At 38.7% G+C, this 16630-nt stretch overlaps 1 protein-coding gene across 6 annotated transcripts in view; it reads left to right on the forward strand.

Moving 5' to 3' along the window:
- TBC1D12 (TBC1 domain family member 12) overlaps positions 1-16630 on the forward strand; it is a 97173-nt gene that overhangs the window by 21631 nt on the left and 58912 nt on the right. For all 6 annotated transcript variants that reach the window (XM_038411124.1, XM_038411125.1, XM_043518741.1 and 3 more), the window contains exon 2: positions 7751-7874. In XM_038411124.1, the coding sequence (XP_038267052.1) occupies positions 7751-7874 (124 nt within the window). The remainder of the gene's footprint in view (positions 1-7750; positions 7875-16630) is intronic.

Consider the following 16630-nt stretch of genomic DNA (forward strand, 5'->3'; position numbering starts at 1 on the left):
GGAGGTATTTTTTAACAATAATATGTAAACTGTTTCCATACAGAAATTTAAGTTGACTGTATTGTTTTAATATATTTATTGTTCTGGAAAAAGGGGATGGAAAAATGAGGTGGAAAAATCTGAAGATGACTTAATTTTAGATTAGTGAGGGCTAAATAGGATTTTGAGAAACTTCATAAGGATCTAGCAAAGCTAGGTGATTGGGCAACAGTGGCAGATGAAATTCAGTGTAGGCAAATGCAAGGTAACTTACGGAGAAAGGAATTATTAAAACTACTTGCACATACTGGGAACAATGTTCAGTTCAACCTGCTAACATATGTGAAAACTATATTAACTGTCTTGTCTTCGCTAAGAGTTTACCTCAGTTAGTTACACATGCTAGCTAACCTGAGATAAGAGCACATATTTTTATCTTAATATGGATGTATCCTAAGAGAATCTAAGTCTGGAACTGAACTGAACCTATAAAGTGTGTGTGTGTGTGTGTGTGTAAAGCCTATCTAACTTAGCTTGTGATGAAGTATATACCCTGAGTCAGGGTGGACTGATTTTAAATCGGTGATTAAGTCACCAATTTTAATCATGATTTAAATGAGCACATCAGAACAGAAAATATATTGGCTTCTAAAAATAGTGAATCTTGTACTTATACCTCAAGCTGGTTCATAATAGATGAAACAGTTAAATTAACTGCTACTCGGTACTGACAGATTAAAAAATTCTAGCTTTGAATCTACCCATGCGATTTGAAATTTGAGTATTTACTGACCAGATATATTTCTAAGGAAAAACTGAAATACACTAAACAACATAGACTATACTACATAAAAGTAAATTGTACAACTTCAATACTGCATTTGAAATTGGTATTCAAAAGGCAAACAAAGGCTATTGCATGAGTTAATACCTCAAAGTTATGAACAACTCAGGAGTGGAGATGCTTTGCAACTCTGAAATGTTCATAACTTTGAACAAAACGTTATGGTTGTTCTTTTAAAAGTTTACAACTGAACATTGACTCAGTACAGCTTTGAAACTTTACTATGCAGAAGGAAAATGCTGCTTTCCCTTTATAATTTAGTAGCTTATGTTTAACACAGTACTGAACAGTGGGGTGTTTTTTATAAATCTCTGCTACTGCCTGATTGCATACTTCCGGTTCCAAATGAGATGTGGTGTTGGCTGGTCAGTTCGTAACTCTGGTGTTTGTAACTCTGAGATTCTACTATATGGCTTTCTTGTTAACACACTATAACTTCATTGTAGTAAAGAATATCTAAAGCAAGGTAGACGTGTCATACGGGGGAATTGGGGATGTTTGTAGACCATGTGGGATTCCATTTTGAAATACCTGTCTATAGAAATGAAATATTGGGAAAATCTTTGACAGCAAAGGGCTGTTCACACCTATTTGTATAAATAACGCTGCTGTTTGACTGTTTCTTGCTGGCACTTGTATCACTTCTTAAAATGTGAAGGTTTTTAGAGACCCATAAAAGGAATTTTATTTGACTTGGTGGTAAAATATTAACAGTTGTTGGAATCTTGTCTGTATGACAGCTTCTGCTGGCGCTAACAGCGATGCAACTGAGTTGGTGGGTAGTGTCAGTGGTATTCCCTAGTATAAATGAAGGCCAAGTGATTCCCAGCAAAGTCCCTGACCTAAAATCTGTTCCTCTATTTCCCAAACCATCCACAAAGCTGTATGTTCTTGCATACCTACGTCTGGAAAATCTGGCTCATCATTGTGCTCAATTTCAGCTACTACTATATAGCTAACGGACTGCACTGTTATAGTGACACTTTATTTTTTTGGCAGTTCAGGCAGTTGGGGAAATGAACAAAACTGGTGAATGTCAATATTGGAGATCTGTATGTCAGATTTCTAATCTCTCAAAGGTATCCATAGTACATGGAAAAGTTTCCGGATGTCACTTTGGGAGATGTGTCTCTTGTCTCCAACAGATTGGATACAACTTCATGTGAAGATCCTGCACTAGAAGGTTTTTTTTTTTTTTTTTTAAAGTAGACATTTTTGGCTGTGATTCTCTTAAATTACAAGTGAGATGATCCCTGCTTTGAGACACTTCCAACTGACTGTAAACTGCAATACAAATCAGGCATGAAGGTGGGAACAAATATGAGAATAAATGAAAAATACTTCAGGAGATATTTGAAAGAGATGCTGTTGCCTACAAAGAGAGAATGCTGGTGACCATGTGAAAAAGGTATGAAGTAATGAGCAGCCGGAGGAAATAAGGGCACACAAAGGAGAGAGAATTAGGTTGAGCATAAATCATTAGAAGGTCTTGAGTGTGGGGAATAAAAACTAAGCTGTAAAATAAGTGGAGCAATGCAGAACTTTGCGGATGTGGCCAAAGAGCTGGAACTTAATGTGAAAAGAGAAGAGATTGTAGTGAGGTAAGGAAATGTCGTCATCATGTACTCCTGCAAGTTTCATTATCTGGTGCTACTGTTTACATTTTCCAACATCAGGGCATGCTATGTAAAATGGGTGTGTGTGTGTGTGTGTGTGTGTGTGTGTGTGTGTCTCTCTCTCTCTCTCTCTCTCTCTCTCTCTCTCTCTCTCTCTCTCTCTCTCTCTCTCTATATATATATATATATATATATATATATATATATATATATATATATATATATATATATATATATATATAAAAAAATATCATTCAGTAGGAAATGTTTTAATACACTTATCTCCGCCTTGTAAACAATCCAGAGCACTGTGGAAGATCTCATTCTTGTAATTAATTCATAGCACTGAGCAGAATGTCAAAGCTTTTGCTACTACACCATAAACGAGCAGAATTTCTAATCTTCCTCTTGTGGTGGACCTATTCATTGATTAGTAAATCACTCACATGATTCTCAACTGTTCAAAGAAAAGGGAGAAACTAGATCCTTCCGCAGGAACACCTTTTCTAAGCTCAGCAAAAGGGTCAGTCGAATAGTGTAGGTTTTTCCCCTTCTATGCCTGGTGCAAGTTTTCTGTTTCTAGTTTTGTCTTTCAGGCTTACTTACCATGAATATTTTGGCTTTGTTAAAACTTCATCTCCCACTAACTTTGTAATTTAGTTACTAATGTGGCCAGCTCTAAACATAGTTAAAACTCTGGGAGCAGTGCCTGGCTAAATGTTTCTCTTACCAAACCCTATGCTGGCACGTAGCTGTCTTCTTGTAACTGGTTCAACACACTTGTTTTTGGCATTTAACTAAGACATCCTGTGACCAGTTTGGCTTGTCCATCTTCCCTTTAATGTTTGTGGTGCCCCAGATGCTGCTCTGTATGATGACCTCCAGATGTTATGTCCCCCACTGGACTAGCTTCTGCTGATTTTTTCAGAGTGCACTGTGATACAAACAGGTTAGATAGTGTGGGTACAGGTGCACAAACATGGTTGTGACACAGAAAATATGCTGTTTGGACACGCACTGTACAGGGTTTCTTGTTAATGATTAATGTGATAGTTTAAAATGCAGTTTTAAAACAGATTAGAAAGTTAATAGGTGGACCGTCTTAAGTAGAAGACAGGAGTTGTAGTTTTTCACAAGTAGAATGCAGGTACTTGTATGCAGTAACTGTGTAGCATACTTGTATTTCTATCGGGGCAAATTGTAAAGGATATTTTCAGGACACTAATATAAATTCAGTCAAGCTAGAAGGAAATGTATCCAACTAAAAATAAGTAAAACCCATGGATAAAACTAAACAAAATTCTCATTCAAAGGTACACGCATTATTAAAATCCCACTCTAACTGAAACTTGCTAAATTTAACAGTACAAGGTTTTCTAGCTAGCTGTACGCTCCAAAAAAAAAAAGTGTCTTCTAAAGAGCCAGTCAAAAATACATTGCACAAAGTAACCATATAAAGTTTATAAGCTATTCAAAATGCAAGTATTTTATACAGAGAACTAGTGTTGTGCTGTACACTTGGAGGCCAGCACATAAGTGCCTTGAGAAACTGAACCAAGGAACTGGGAAAGCTGGTTTACTTTCAACCCTGAAACAGGTTAGGTGAACACTGATTTGAAAAAAAATCTGAAAATGCTGGAGTTATATAATGTAAATCTATGAAAATTTGTGCAGAGCACCTACATATCACTGGCCCTGTAATCATTCTAAACAGCAACTGATCTGAGGCTAGAAATGGTTGCAGACACACCTCTGATCATATGTGCCCTAAAATGACCTTGTTAGTTACTCCTTAGAAGGCTTATAACTTCCATTCAGACACATCTGTCCATTTAGACTTAATTCTTTTATACACTGGCTGATGAAGGAAACCTTATTTAAAGCTGTACACGCATTCTTAGGTTTTCTAATCCATGTCACAAAAGTTTGAATGGCCTTTAACAAAGTTTGTGGACAAGAGTCTTATCAAAAGGGGCAGGAAAGACTGGAAAAAATATTGCATACAGTACTGAGAAGTGCTGATCTTACATTTTTGCTGGGATCAAGGGTGAGTCAACACAACCATTTTAAATTTAGGAGAGGGTGGTTTGTTTTGGAGTGGAAGAAGTAATTGTCATCTGGAATAAAACTTCATAGTGATGAATTTAAGATTTTTACGAAGAAGTAATTCAAGGTGTCTTACTGTGCAGCAGAGCAACTTCTCTAACAGTAAGTAATAAGAGATGGCAATCAAAACTGAAATTGTTGCTACTATAGTACAGCAGCTTCCTTCTGCCTGTCTTTAACTTCTGAATAGTTGAATGTCAGGAAAGACCATTTTGTTTAGGGTAGGATATCCGAGCCTTTTAAATTGTGCTTTGAAGAAAACCTGTTAAAGATGGACCATGGCAAATCTTATAACATTACTACTTCAGAATTTTTTCCAAATTGGAAACTATTAATTAAATAAAAAGGTTAACTAACATAGCTAAACTTCAATAGCAGAACTGTTCCACAACACTGGTATTTTCTGTTTTTCTCCTTAAATATTACTGTTGTGCTGTGAAAGGTACAGTCTGTGCAATAGTTAGTGTTGCTGTTTGAACCTTAACTCTTGCTTTTCTTGCCTCTTCTGACTAGGCTATGTCTACAGTTGATATCTCGCAGTTTGGATGACTGGGGGAGTGTATAGCCATGTGCACTGAAGTGCAGCATTGAAACTCCCCCTGTGTGGATACTGCAAGTGCAAACTAAAAGGCTCCTAATTTGCATTAATGCAGACTAGGAACCTGTTTGTTTGCATCTGCAAGATCCGGGGAGGGGAGGAATGACAATGCAACGCTTCGGTGCACACTGCTGTATATGCCCTAGCAGTCTAAACTGTGGGGCAGCGTAGATAAGCCCTAAACTACATTGACTGTGCTGACTTAATCTTGGATTAATGTTGCTGTCTCATTTTCATGTGCTTTATTACTTTTTTTTTTTTTTTTTAAACTGTGTTAAATGTGAGTGTCTCTACTACACTGGGCAGCTCACACCATACTGAGGTAATTTTTGAGTGAAGCTGGGAGTGATGCTGATGACACTTTTTTCCTAAAGACACTTTTTTTTTTTTTTTTGGCAGTCTGCCTTAGGCCGTCAACTTCACAATGGAAATTCTGGAAACGTTTTTCTAACTTTTAGAACTTTAAGAATGAAAACTGTCAAACCTTCTAAAATTATAGAATTGACTTAGCTGTTCTTTTCAAACCTGAATTTCTCTTCTGTTCCTGATGCTAAGCTTATGCAGATTTTGGTGGCTTTAATATTTTGCTATGTTTCAATGAAACCTTTATCATTTCTGTTTGTGCAAATTCTAGTAGGAGTCCTTGCCACTTCACAATCGCTTGATCAGGCAAGACAAGCATGTAGAGACATCGGTGAATTGGTTTCACTGAGCTCTGCTGAAAAACTTTAAACATTATTCATTTATATTACACTAGTACCTAGGATGTGCTTATTGGGCATATGCTAAGTGAGTGAGGTTTTCTCAGTCACTGCTTTATTTTTAATTTGCCAAGCTGAGCTGTTTGTAGGCCTGTTTTTTTTTCTTTTTCTTTTTGAAAAGTTGGAATATATCACAATGGGGAAAGGAATGTACACGTTTCCCCATAGTGCACATCTATAATTGCAGAGATTTTTTTTTTCCAAAAGAAATTTTATCAATGGACAGAGTTAGCTTCCTAGCTTAACTGTGTATGTTTTTAAAGAAAATCGGAATGTGAAAATGGGGTGCTGAAATCGGAATTGGATATCACTGGGCATCTATATTTTGTATCTTATTTAGTAATATGAGGCTACTTTTTTTAATTTTTGTCTTTTGTATTCCTCCTTAGCAATTTGTCTGTTTCCACTTTCTTTTAGGCTTTTTTTGATTTTCAGGTCATTAAAGAGCTCCTGATGGTGCCATAGTTGGGCTCTTACTCTTCTTCTGATCTTTCCTTCACATTGGGATTGCCTGCAGTGGTTGTGCCTTAAACATTGCCTCCTTAAGAAACTGCCAGCTCTCCTGAACTCCTTTTTCCATTAAATTGCCCTTCCCTGGGACCTTATCCCTGTTAGTTCTGAGTTGTCTGCTTTTTTTGAAATCCATTGTCTTTATTCTGTTGCTTACACTCCTTCCATTTTATGATCCCCCAGGTTGCCTTCAACCTTGAGTTTCCTTACCAATTTCTCCCTCTTGGGTAGAAACTAGCTGAAAATGACTATCTCCACTTTCTGAAATAAAAAGTTGTCCCTTATACATTCTAAAAACTTATTAGAAATTTTGTGATTTGCCATATTAGTTTTCCAACAGATGTCTGGATAGTTAGTCCCACATTACTACTAGGTCTGTTTTTTTGGATCTTTTTTGTTCTAGAAATGCCTCATCCACCTCTTCTTCCTGATATGATGGTGTATAGTAGACCTTATGATGACATCACTCCTTTTTGGCCCCCCCCCACCTCTTTCTTTATCCATAGATTTTTCAACTGGTCAGCCTATCACCTCCTTGTGGACCTCGGAACAAGTGTGTATAGACTTGATGTATAATGCAGGACATCCTGCCTGTCCTTCCTGAACAAGCTATATCCCCCATATAGGAGAGTGCTGAGTTGTTACAGGCTGAAATTTAATACTTGGAGACGAGTTCCACCACAAATATTCTGAAATTAAAACTTCTTGGTATGCAGTGCTCTATATCACAACATAATTTTTTGGAAATGTCCTGGTTTATGTTTAATCAGTGGAATTATGTATATTATAGTACCAATGTGTCTAGTATTTTGGACTAGGAAGACTTTTTTTTTAAATCACTTTCCGGCTGATTTATTTAACACACAGATTTAAATTTACCATCCTTGGCTCAATGATTAAATATTATTTTTTTTAAACATACTATCACTGCAAAGACACAAACTAGATACACAATATTCTGAACTCCTAAAAAATAGGTGAGTCCTCCATATCCTGTAGATGCTCTGATATTTAATGCTCTAGCCATTTATTCCTGTTGAGTTACAACTGTCAAACATTAAAAAAGAAAACTATCCAGCAGTGTATCATCTCAAAAGCAATTATTGAAAACAGTTGGATATTTATTTCAATAGCACGTGACAATTCTTATTTTATACATTATTCACATTTTTTTAAAGAACAAGAGAAAATAAAGGTAGTATACAAACAATATTTGCTCTGCTGAACATTAAGTCTCTACAAAGATATATTGGGCTAAAACAAATCTAAAACTGAGACAAACTTTAGTATTGTAAGATGCCTGTAATTTAAAAGGATTTTTTTTCCCCCCCCCCAGAAACTTTTTCACCAAAAGGACAAAGGAACTCAAACCTGCTCTCCACAGTGCTCCTGGCTGGAAATTATTTGGAAAAGTCCCTCCTAGAGAAAACTTTCAAAAAGATTCCAAAATAATTCAGCAGGTGAGTAACTATCTCATAGTTTTAGGTATGAAACTTTGGTTCTTTTAGGAATGAGTTGGATTCTTAGTAGATGTCCCCATCATAATTATCAGTAACTGGCACCCAGCTTGACGGTCAGAAGAACCTTTTTGAGTTTTGCCTTTCATTGAAAGAAAAATAGCTACATTTTTCTTTGTTTCTCAAGTAACTTTCCAAGCAGAGAATGGATACCTCAGCTAACTCAGTGAAACTTAATTCAATACAGAATAAACAAAGTTGTCTTCCGTACGTTGGAGAGCAGTAGAAAAAAAAATAGGAAAACCATTCATATGCATGCAGTTGTTCTAACAGTACTAAAATATATTCTGATTTAAAGCACTAATGGTCTTTCAGTATTTACAAACTTTCCCCACATTCTAAATGACTTATAATACAACATTAGTTTGCTTAAGAGATTGTGGGAGAGAGCTTGGTGACTGGATATATTAAGACAAAACTTGGCATACCATTCCAAATCAGGTTAGAAATGTCCACTCAGGCCTGGTCTTCATGAGGAGAAAAGATGTGGGTTTTATTTTATCATATTAGCTGATATATGATAAAATCCTAATGTGGAAAAGACCGTTTGTGGTTTTACAAATATCCTAGTGGTTTACCTCAATCTGTTAACATCTGCGAGAACTCACACACTGCCTTGTCACTAGAATCTTATCTGTTAGCAAACACATGATTAAAAACAAAAGCTAGGTTTTTTCCTAGTGTGGATACACAATCACTGTCTACAGACAATGTACAGATCTGGTTAGATTCAGTCCTAGGTGAAGTTAGAGTACCTTGAGCCCCACAAGAAGCCATGTGAAAAGTCTGCCCAGAGGAGAGTCTGTAGTGGTCAAAGCGTCTGGAACTTCTGCTTTGCTAGTAACTCTTCTCTTGCCACAGAACTTGCCAGTACAGCGCTAGTGCTACCTTGTTTGGTTTTTTTGGGGAAGAGGTGTGACCAGGCTGGCCAGGTGATGCACTGTTTCTTTGAAGCCCCAATTGAGATTTTCAAGCTGCTGATCCTCTGTGGAAATCCCACTAAGGGAGACAATGAGAAAACAGTCCTCCTTGAAGGATAAAAATATCTCTCCTGGATGTGGATTCTGTTCTTGTAATTTGCAGTTGGCAGCTAGTGTACAAGCTTGGAAGAATCAAGATGATGATCATTAAGGTAAAAATTAATCTCGTAGTCAATGTATTTGTATGTTCTTGGCTGAATCGAACATTTGAGAGAGCATTCTGTAAGAGTTTCTTTCTTTTGGCAGTGTCTTTCTCTTCTACCTTCTCCCCTCTAGCATGGTGAGTTTGCTTCCCCCTCCTCCCCCCCATCTCCCAGTCTGTACCTGAAAGTTCCTTAGACTTCAATATCAATAAAGACAACTTTCTCATTATTTCTCAGCATTTGGGCAAATAAAGTTTAGAAAATAATCTGTTAGTCCATGGCAAATAGAGAATGCTCAATATTGCTCCCCATTTCTTTCGAGCTGATACCTATTACCGGAGCCTAGCTTGCTAACATGCACTTGCTAATGTGTGCTCCACTTCTTATAATGTTCTATATGCCAACACAACTTTACCTTCCCCACCTTTAATTTTTCTGAAGTAGGCCCCTGCCTATTACCTTTTATAAAGGTGTATGTCTCTCAAACACAGTTTATAAAATAGACAATTCTGCATAAATGCCTGGTATCCTAGCTTTATACATTCAGTTGCAATAGTTTTTTGTGTAAAACCAGAAATAAAACTTCCTGGTGGGTTTTTTTTTTTTAAGGTTGTGTCCCATTCTTCTTTAACTTTTTTTTTTTTTTTTTTTTTGTCATAGCCACACCTCTGCCTGCCAAATTGAATTTGTCATTTTAGTTGCTGATTTTTGGTGACCCAGGCAGACACTGATTATAAAATATTATTTTGTTTGCATTTTCCTTTCTAGTCCTGAATATAACTTTATTTCAGTTTCCTTGAAAAAGTTTAAGTACCAAACAGACACTGCCTTCAGTTAAACTATGCCATTTATTTTTATATGGATAAATAATCACATTAGCACTTCTATATATTCCCTGGAATTCTTACTTCAGACTGGGTGGAGAGTTAATGAGATTTATTAAATGTTTTTGATTCTTTAATGCTCCGGTTAATTGAATAAAACCAGTTTTACTCAACTCTAGAATTATGGAAGGTAAATCATTTTTCTTTGTATACAAGACTTTCATATAAAGGCAACTACAGATTCCTTATTTAATTCACTCATTCATCAGAAATTGTAAGAGTCTCTAAAAAGAAATCTTGTGGCTTTTCTATAGGCAGACTTTTAGTTTGCCTGAGTGGATATCTTGGAAGAAATAAAATCCATTCCTATATCTCTTTATGGTCTAAGTCCAAAAGCTTGTTTATTCTGAAGGCATTTGGGTTCTAGGGAGAGATGGCCAAAAAATTCATTCAAAGGTGATAAATTGTGCTGCTTCTCTCTATTATAATGCCTTATTGTCTTCATTCCTGTATGTTTTTAGTGTACTATTCCTCTGCTAATATGTAAAAATGCCACTGCTTTATTGAAGTGAATTGGTAGTAATACAGTATTAATGTTCAAAAATACTAAACACATGAGTGTGACTCTGCAGTTCAAAGGCAGTATAGTGTGCTGACTTAGTGAATTTGAGTTCTTTTCTCTTGTGCTGGTGGAGGCAGTAACCTTACTTATGCTACAAGCGCACAGCTAAGGCTCTGCAGCTGTGCTGCTATAGTGTAGATACTTCCCACATTCACGGAAGGGGTTTTCTCATTGATGCAGGTAATCTACCTCTCTGAGAAGCAGTAGCTAGGTCAGTGGAAGAATTCTCCTATTGACCTAGCTGCTTCTACAGTGGGGGTTTGGTTGACCTAACTGCATTGCAAATGGTGTGAAATTTTTCACTGCCCTGAATGATATACTAGGTTGATCTAATTTCTAGGTGTAGACCAGACCAGTGACCTGAGGGGGAGCTCTTCCTCCCCACCCCCCGTGACTTCTCTTCTCTCTGGCTTCTCTTTTTCTCTTCCCCCTCCCCCCCATGCTCCTCCAACAGTTACAATTGACAAGCTATGGGGGGAGCTATGTTCTGTCATCCTTTCTTTTCTTTTTTTTAAAAAAAAAAGAAAGGGGGCAACAAACAAAAAAACTGCAATAGGAGCCCTTTGTGAAGCAGTGAAGTGAAAAATGGGAAGGTTTTTCTGGATCTTGAACTCCCAGTGGGATGGGAAATATCAGTCATAGAATCCTGTAGTGTTTTGCTATGAGCTGCCAAAAAAAAAGTCACTTGCACTGAAATCGCAACAGTGTTTAAACAGGACTCGCTGGGATAAATGATAAACCAAACTCAATTTTAAGATGTCACTTCCTTAGATTAAGCAATAAAAGTTGTATGTTTGAGATACTTTCATATGCAGTATTTAAAAGGTGTGCATCTTCAAGTGTAGTTTTTCCTTCAGTTTGAATGTTAATGGTAGTCCTTAATTGTGAAGAGAAGTGTTTTTCTCTAAAAGTATCTGCTATTAACATTCTTAGCTCTCTGTCTCCAATAAATACTATATGCTGAGAATCTAGAGGTTTCTGATCTGTCTTCTTCGGAATAAAGATGGTGGACTATACAGTTTCCAGTCATCAGTTCCTCTTTTCTTGCAGTGAAGGAGCTTGCTCTTGAGACAGATCGTAGTCCATCAGATCAGCAAATTTACTTCCTCCTTCTACTCCCCCCCCAGTGAATATTTGCTTAATTTTTGTTACATTCAAAATGAGACTTCTATAAGTAACTTTAAATTGATGAATGCATCCTCTTTTCTGTTCATCTAGATATTGTATAGTATTCAGGTAATATCTTAGATAAGACAACACAACCATCTATCTTCAGTGTTTTAATGGCTTCAGATTATTGTTTGAATGCACTGTAAGCATTCCAGCCACAGCATGAGACTTTACAACACGAGAACACGTTTGGCTGATGTGAATTATGGGAGGCAGCACCTGACCTGAGATTCCAAACTTGAGACATTTCCTGATTATGTGCCTTGAAAATCCACATCAATAGTGGGACCTTTTCCAGAAGTGGTACACTCCCTCTAAGCAAGCAGCTTCTGTGAAAACTCAGCCCTGTATCTTGGAAAATTTTGGCCCACTTTGTTAATCCAGCAAGGATTCTAATGGATAAAGGTGCATTTTACTAAAGATAATTTCACCTTTTAGTACCTGGTCTAAATTGTGTTGCCCACAATAATATACCGCCAAACTTGATGATGACAGGAAGTAGAAAACTGGGGGGAACATTTGGAAGCATGTAGTGTCTCTGAGGTGCAGTTTGTGTGCTAAAGCCCTTCTTTCATTGCTGCTGTTCCGTGGCATGCAGGAGGTGCTGGGAGGAATGGAGATGGGGCGTGCTGGGGTGAGAGGGCAGAACTGGGCAGGAAGAGGTTGGGCTGAAGTGGGGCATGGGTGGGGCTTTTGGAGAAGAAGTGGAGTGGGTGCAGGGGCCTGGTGCTGAGGGGCTTGAGCACCCCGGGGAAAGTTGGAAGCCAGTGCCTGTGGGTACACCTATGGACTACTTGCACAAAATGCTTGTGGCCTTGTATTATTACTTGTTTGAAAAGTCCAATGAGAATATACTAAATATGCCTTCCCAAAGTGCCTACAGGTCAGGCTGGGTGTTCAACAGTGGCGTTGTCTTGGCTGAGGCAGGCCACCAGAGAGAGCATGCTTACATCAGTCTGTGTCATCGGTGGGAAGCCTTACCAATCCAAGGCCGGATCAACATTACAGATTTATATCGGTATAACTGTCACTTAGGGGTGTGAAAAATCCACATCCTTCTGCGATGTAATTACATGGGGGGTTAGGCTGGTATAGACAGTGCCATGTCGACAGGAGAGCTTCTGTCAACATAGCTACCACCCTCTTGGGGAGGTGGATTAACTACACTGACAGGAGAAGCTCTCCTATTGGTGTAGGAGCATCTTCACTTAAGTGCTACAGCGATGCAGCTGCACTGTTGCAGAATTTTAAGTGTCGACCTACCCTTAAAAGCATGGCCTCCCATAGCTAGGTGCTAATCTAAGGTCCTCTCCAAAATTGAGGTTCATATGGCTTTCATGGAGTCTAAAGAAACGGTGGGGATGAGGAGGGGTTTGAAGACATGAATGAACTGTATGGTCTTTAGGAAAAATCCAATCACAATCCTAGTAATTGGTTTATCTGTTTACATACCAAAACCATTTTTGCCAAGAGAGATTAAATATACTAATTCATAAATGAAAGCTGAGATTCTCCTATTTTATATATTCTAGAGATCGGAGGGCTTGAAATGTAGAGGCAAGCTCTGCCTATTTAGCTAAAAGACTACATATCTGAAAATGGACTTTTGATGATGTCTGGATAATAAATAGCGTGTGCGCGCGCTCTCTCTCTCTCTCTCTCAAGAGAGAAGATTTAAGAGTACAAAACTGCATTGAATAGGAAAAATCCCACAGTGACCAATAACAGAAATGGGGTTAGTGAAGTGGTGGTGCCCCAAGTGGAACTTAATGACAGTACCAGATATGAAACACATAACTGGTACGGTAATTATTGAGAAAGTTGAGCAAAAATAAATCATTAACAGGTTTGTGTTCTCAAAAGGGTCACTTTTTTTCTTTTAAAGGCATGTAATATATATCTAAATGTATCCTTCCAATATTGCTGAGTAATTTAGAATGTCATTTGTTCTTTCTTTTGTTATTGAGGTTACCATCCAACTCAGTGGAATTTGTTGGGAATCTTCAGTCTAAATGACTTTTAATGTAGCTTTCACAAAATCAAAACTTTCTTTGGGGAAAAATTCAAATGAAATATTTTGCTTTCAGTCGGTTGGACCAAGTCTGAATACTTTTTTTTTTTTTTTTTTTTTTTTTTTTTTTTGGCATGTTGACTGACCCCGAGCACTTAATTTTGAGTTAGCTCAACATCATACTGCATCTGTCTCTGTACCATAGTATCTCATGGGAATGGTAGTTCAAGTGCTTCATGTCCTCATTCTCTCCTGTGGTCTTGGATTCTTGGCTGCACTATACTTGGCATTGTTGTCTCACCTCTGACCGAGCCACATCATGGGAGTAACAGGACTACAGTACATCAAGGGATGCATAATCCTGCCAGGGAGGCCAACCCATAGGAAAGAATAAGGGCATGATGCACCCAAACTACAGCTTCCATGAGGCACCATGGCACTGTAGGCAGCTGCAGTTTAATGTTTAACTTATTTGAAACAGACCATTGTTTCAGGGAATGTCAAAATAATTTCAAAAAGAAAAGGAGTACTTGTGGCACCTTAGAGACTAACAAATTTATTAGAGCATAAGCTTTCGTGAGCTACAGCTCACTTCATCGGATGCATTTGGTGGAAAAAACAGAGGAGAGATTTATATACACACACACACACACACAGAGAACATGAAACAATGGGTTTATCACACACACTGTAAGGAGAGTGATCACTTAAGATAAGCCATCACCAACAGCAGGGGGGGGAAGGAGGAAAACCTTTCATGGTGACAAGCAGGTAGGCTAATTCCAGCAGTTAACAAGAATATCAGAGGAACAGTGGGGGGTGGGGTGGGAGGGAGAAATACCATGGGGAAATAGTTTTACTTTGTGTAATGACTCATCCATTCCCAGTCTCTATTCAAGCCTAAGTTAATTGTATCCAGTTTGCAAATTAATTCCAATTCAGCAGTCTCTCGTTGGAGTCTGTTTTTGAAGCTTTTTTGTTGAAGGATAGCCACTCTTAGGTCTGTGATCGAGTGACCAGAGAGATTGAAGTGTTCTCCAACTGGTTTTTGAATGTTATAATTCTTGACGTCTGATTTGTGTCCATTCATTCTTTTACGTAGAGACTGTCCAGTTTGGCCAATGTACATGGCAGAGGGGCATTGCTGGCACATGATGGCATATATCACATTGGTAGATGCGCAGGTGAACGAGCCTCTGATAGTGTGGCTGATGTGATTAGGTCCTATGATGGTATCCCCTGAATAGATATGTGGACAGAGTTGGCAACGGGCTTTGTTGCAAGGATAGGTTCCTGGGTTAGTGGTTCTGTTGTGTGGTGTGTGGTTGCTGGTGAGTATTTGCTTCAGATTGGGGGGCTGTCTGTAAGCAAGGACTGGTCTGTCTCCCAAGATCTGAGAGAGCGATGGCTCGTCCTTCAGGATAGGTTGTAGATCCTTGATGATGCGTTGGAGAGGTTTTAGTTGGGGGCTGAAGGTGATGGCTAGTGGCGTTCTGTTGTTTTCTTTGTTGGGCCTGTCCTGTAGTAGGTGAGTTCTGGGTACTCTTCTGGCTCTGTCAATCTGTTTCTTCACTTCAGCAGGTGGGTATTGTAGTTGTAGGAATGCATGATAGAGATCTTGTAGGTGTTTGTCTCTGTCTGAGGGGTTGGTGCTAATAAGCGATGGTCACATAAACACCACCCTATATCGGAAACCTACTGACCGCTATTCCTACCTACATGCCTCTAGCTTTCATCCAGATCATACCACTCGATCCATTGTCTACAGCCAAGCGCTACGATATAACCGCATTTGCTCCAACCCCTCAGACAGAGACAAACACCTACAAGATCTCTATCATGCATTCCTACAACTACAATACCCACCTGCTGAAGTGAAGAAACAGATTGACAGAGCCAGAAGAGTACCCAGAAGTCACCTACTACAGGACAGGCCCAACAAAGAAAACAACAGAACGCCACTAGCCATCACCTTCAGCCCCCAACTAAAACCTCTCCAACGCATCATCAAGGATCTACAACCTATCCTGAAGGACGAGCCATCGCTCTCTCAGATCTTGGGAGACAGACCAGTCCTTGCTTACAGACAGCCCCCCAATCTGAAGCAAATACTCACCAGCAACCACACACCACACAACAGAACCACTAACCCAGGAACCTATCCTTGCAACAAAGCCCGTTGCCAACTCTGTCCACATATCTATTCAGGGGATACCATCATAGGACCTAATCACATCAGCCACACTATCAGAGGCTCGTTCACCTGCGCATCTACCAATGTGATATATGCCATCGTGCCAGCAATGCCCCTCTGCCATGTACATTGGCCAAACTGGACAGTCTCTACGTAAAAGAATGAATGGACACAAATCAGACGTCAAGAATTATAACATTCAAAAACCAGTTGGAGAACACTTCAATCTCTCTGGTCACTCGATCACAGACCTAAGAGTGGCTATCCTTCAACAAAAAAGCTTCAAAAACAGACTCCAACGAGAGACTGCTGAATTGGAATTAATTTGCAAACTGGATACAATTAACTTAGGCTTGAATAGAGACTGGGAATGGATGAGTCATTACACAAAGTAAAACTATTTCCCCATGGTATTTCTCCCTCCCACCCCACCCCCCACTGTTCCTCTGATATTCTTGTTAACTGCTGGAATTAGCCTACCTGCTTGTCACCATGAAAGGTTTTCCTCCTTCCCCCCCCTGCTGTTGGTGATGGCTTATCTTAAGTGATCACTCTCCTTACAGTGTGTATGATAAAGCCATTGTTTCATGTTCTCTGTGTGTGTGTGTATATAAATCTCTCCTCTGTTTTTTCCACCAAATGCATCCGATGAAGTGAGCTGTAGCTCACGAAAGCTTATGCTCTAATAAATTTGTTAGTCTCTAAGGTGCCACAAGTACTCCTTTTCTTTTTGCGAATACAGACTAACACGGCTG

Source organism: Dermochelys coriacea, chromosome 7, assembly GCF_009764565.3.
Source record: "Dermochelys coriacea isolate rDerCor1 chromosome 7, rDerCor1.pri.v4, whole genome shotgun sequence".
Taxonomy (NCBI): domain Eukaryota; kingdom Metazoa; phylum Chordata; order Testudines; family Dermochelyidae; genus Dermochelys; species Dermochelys coriacea.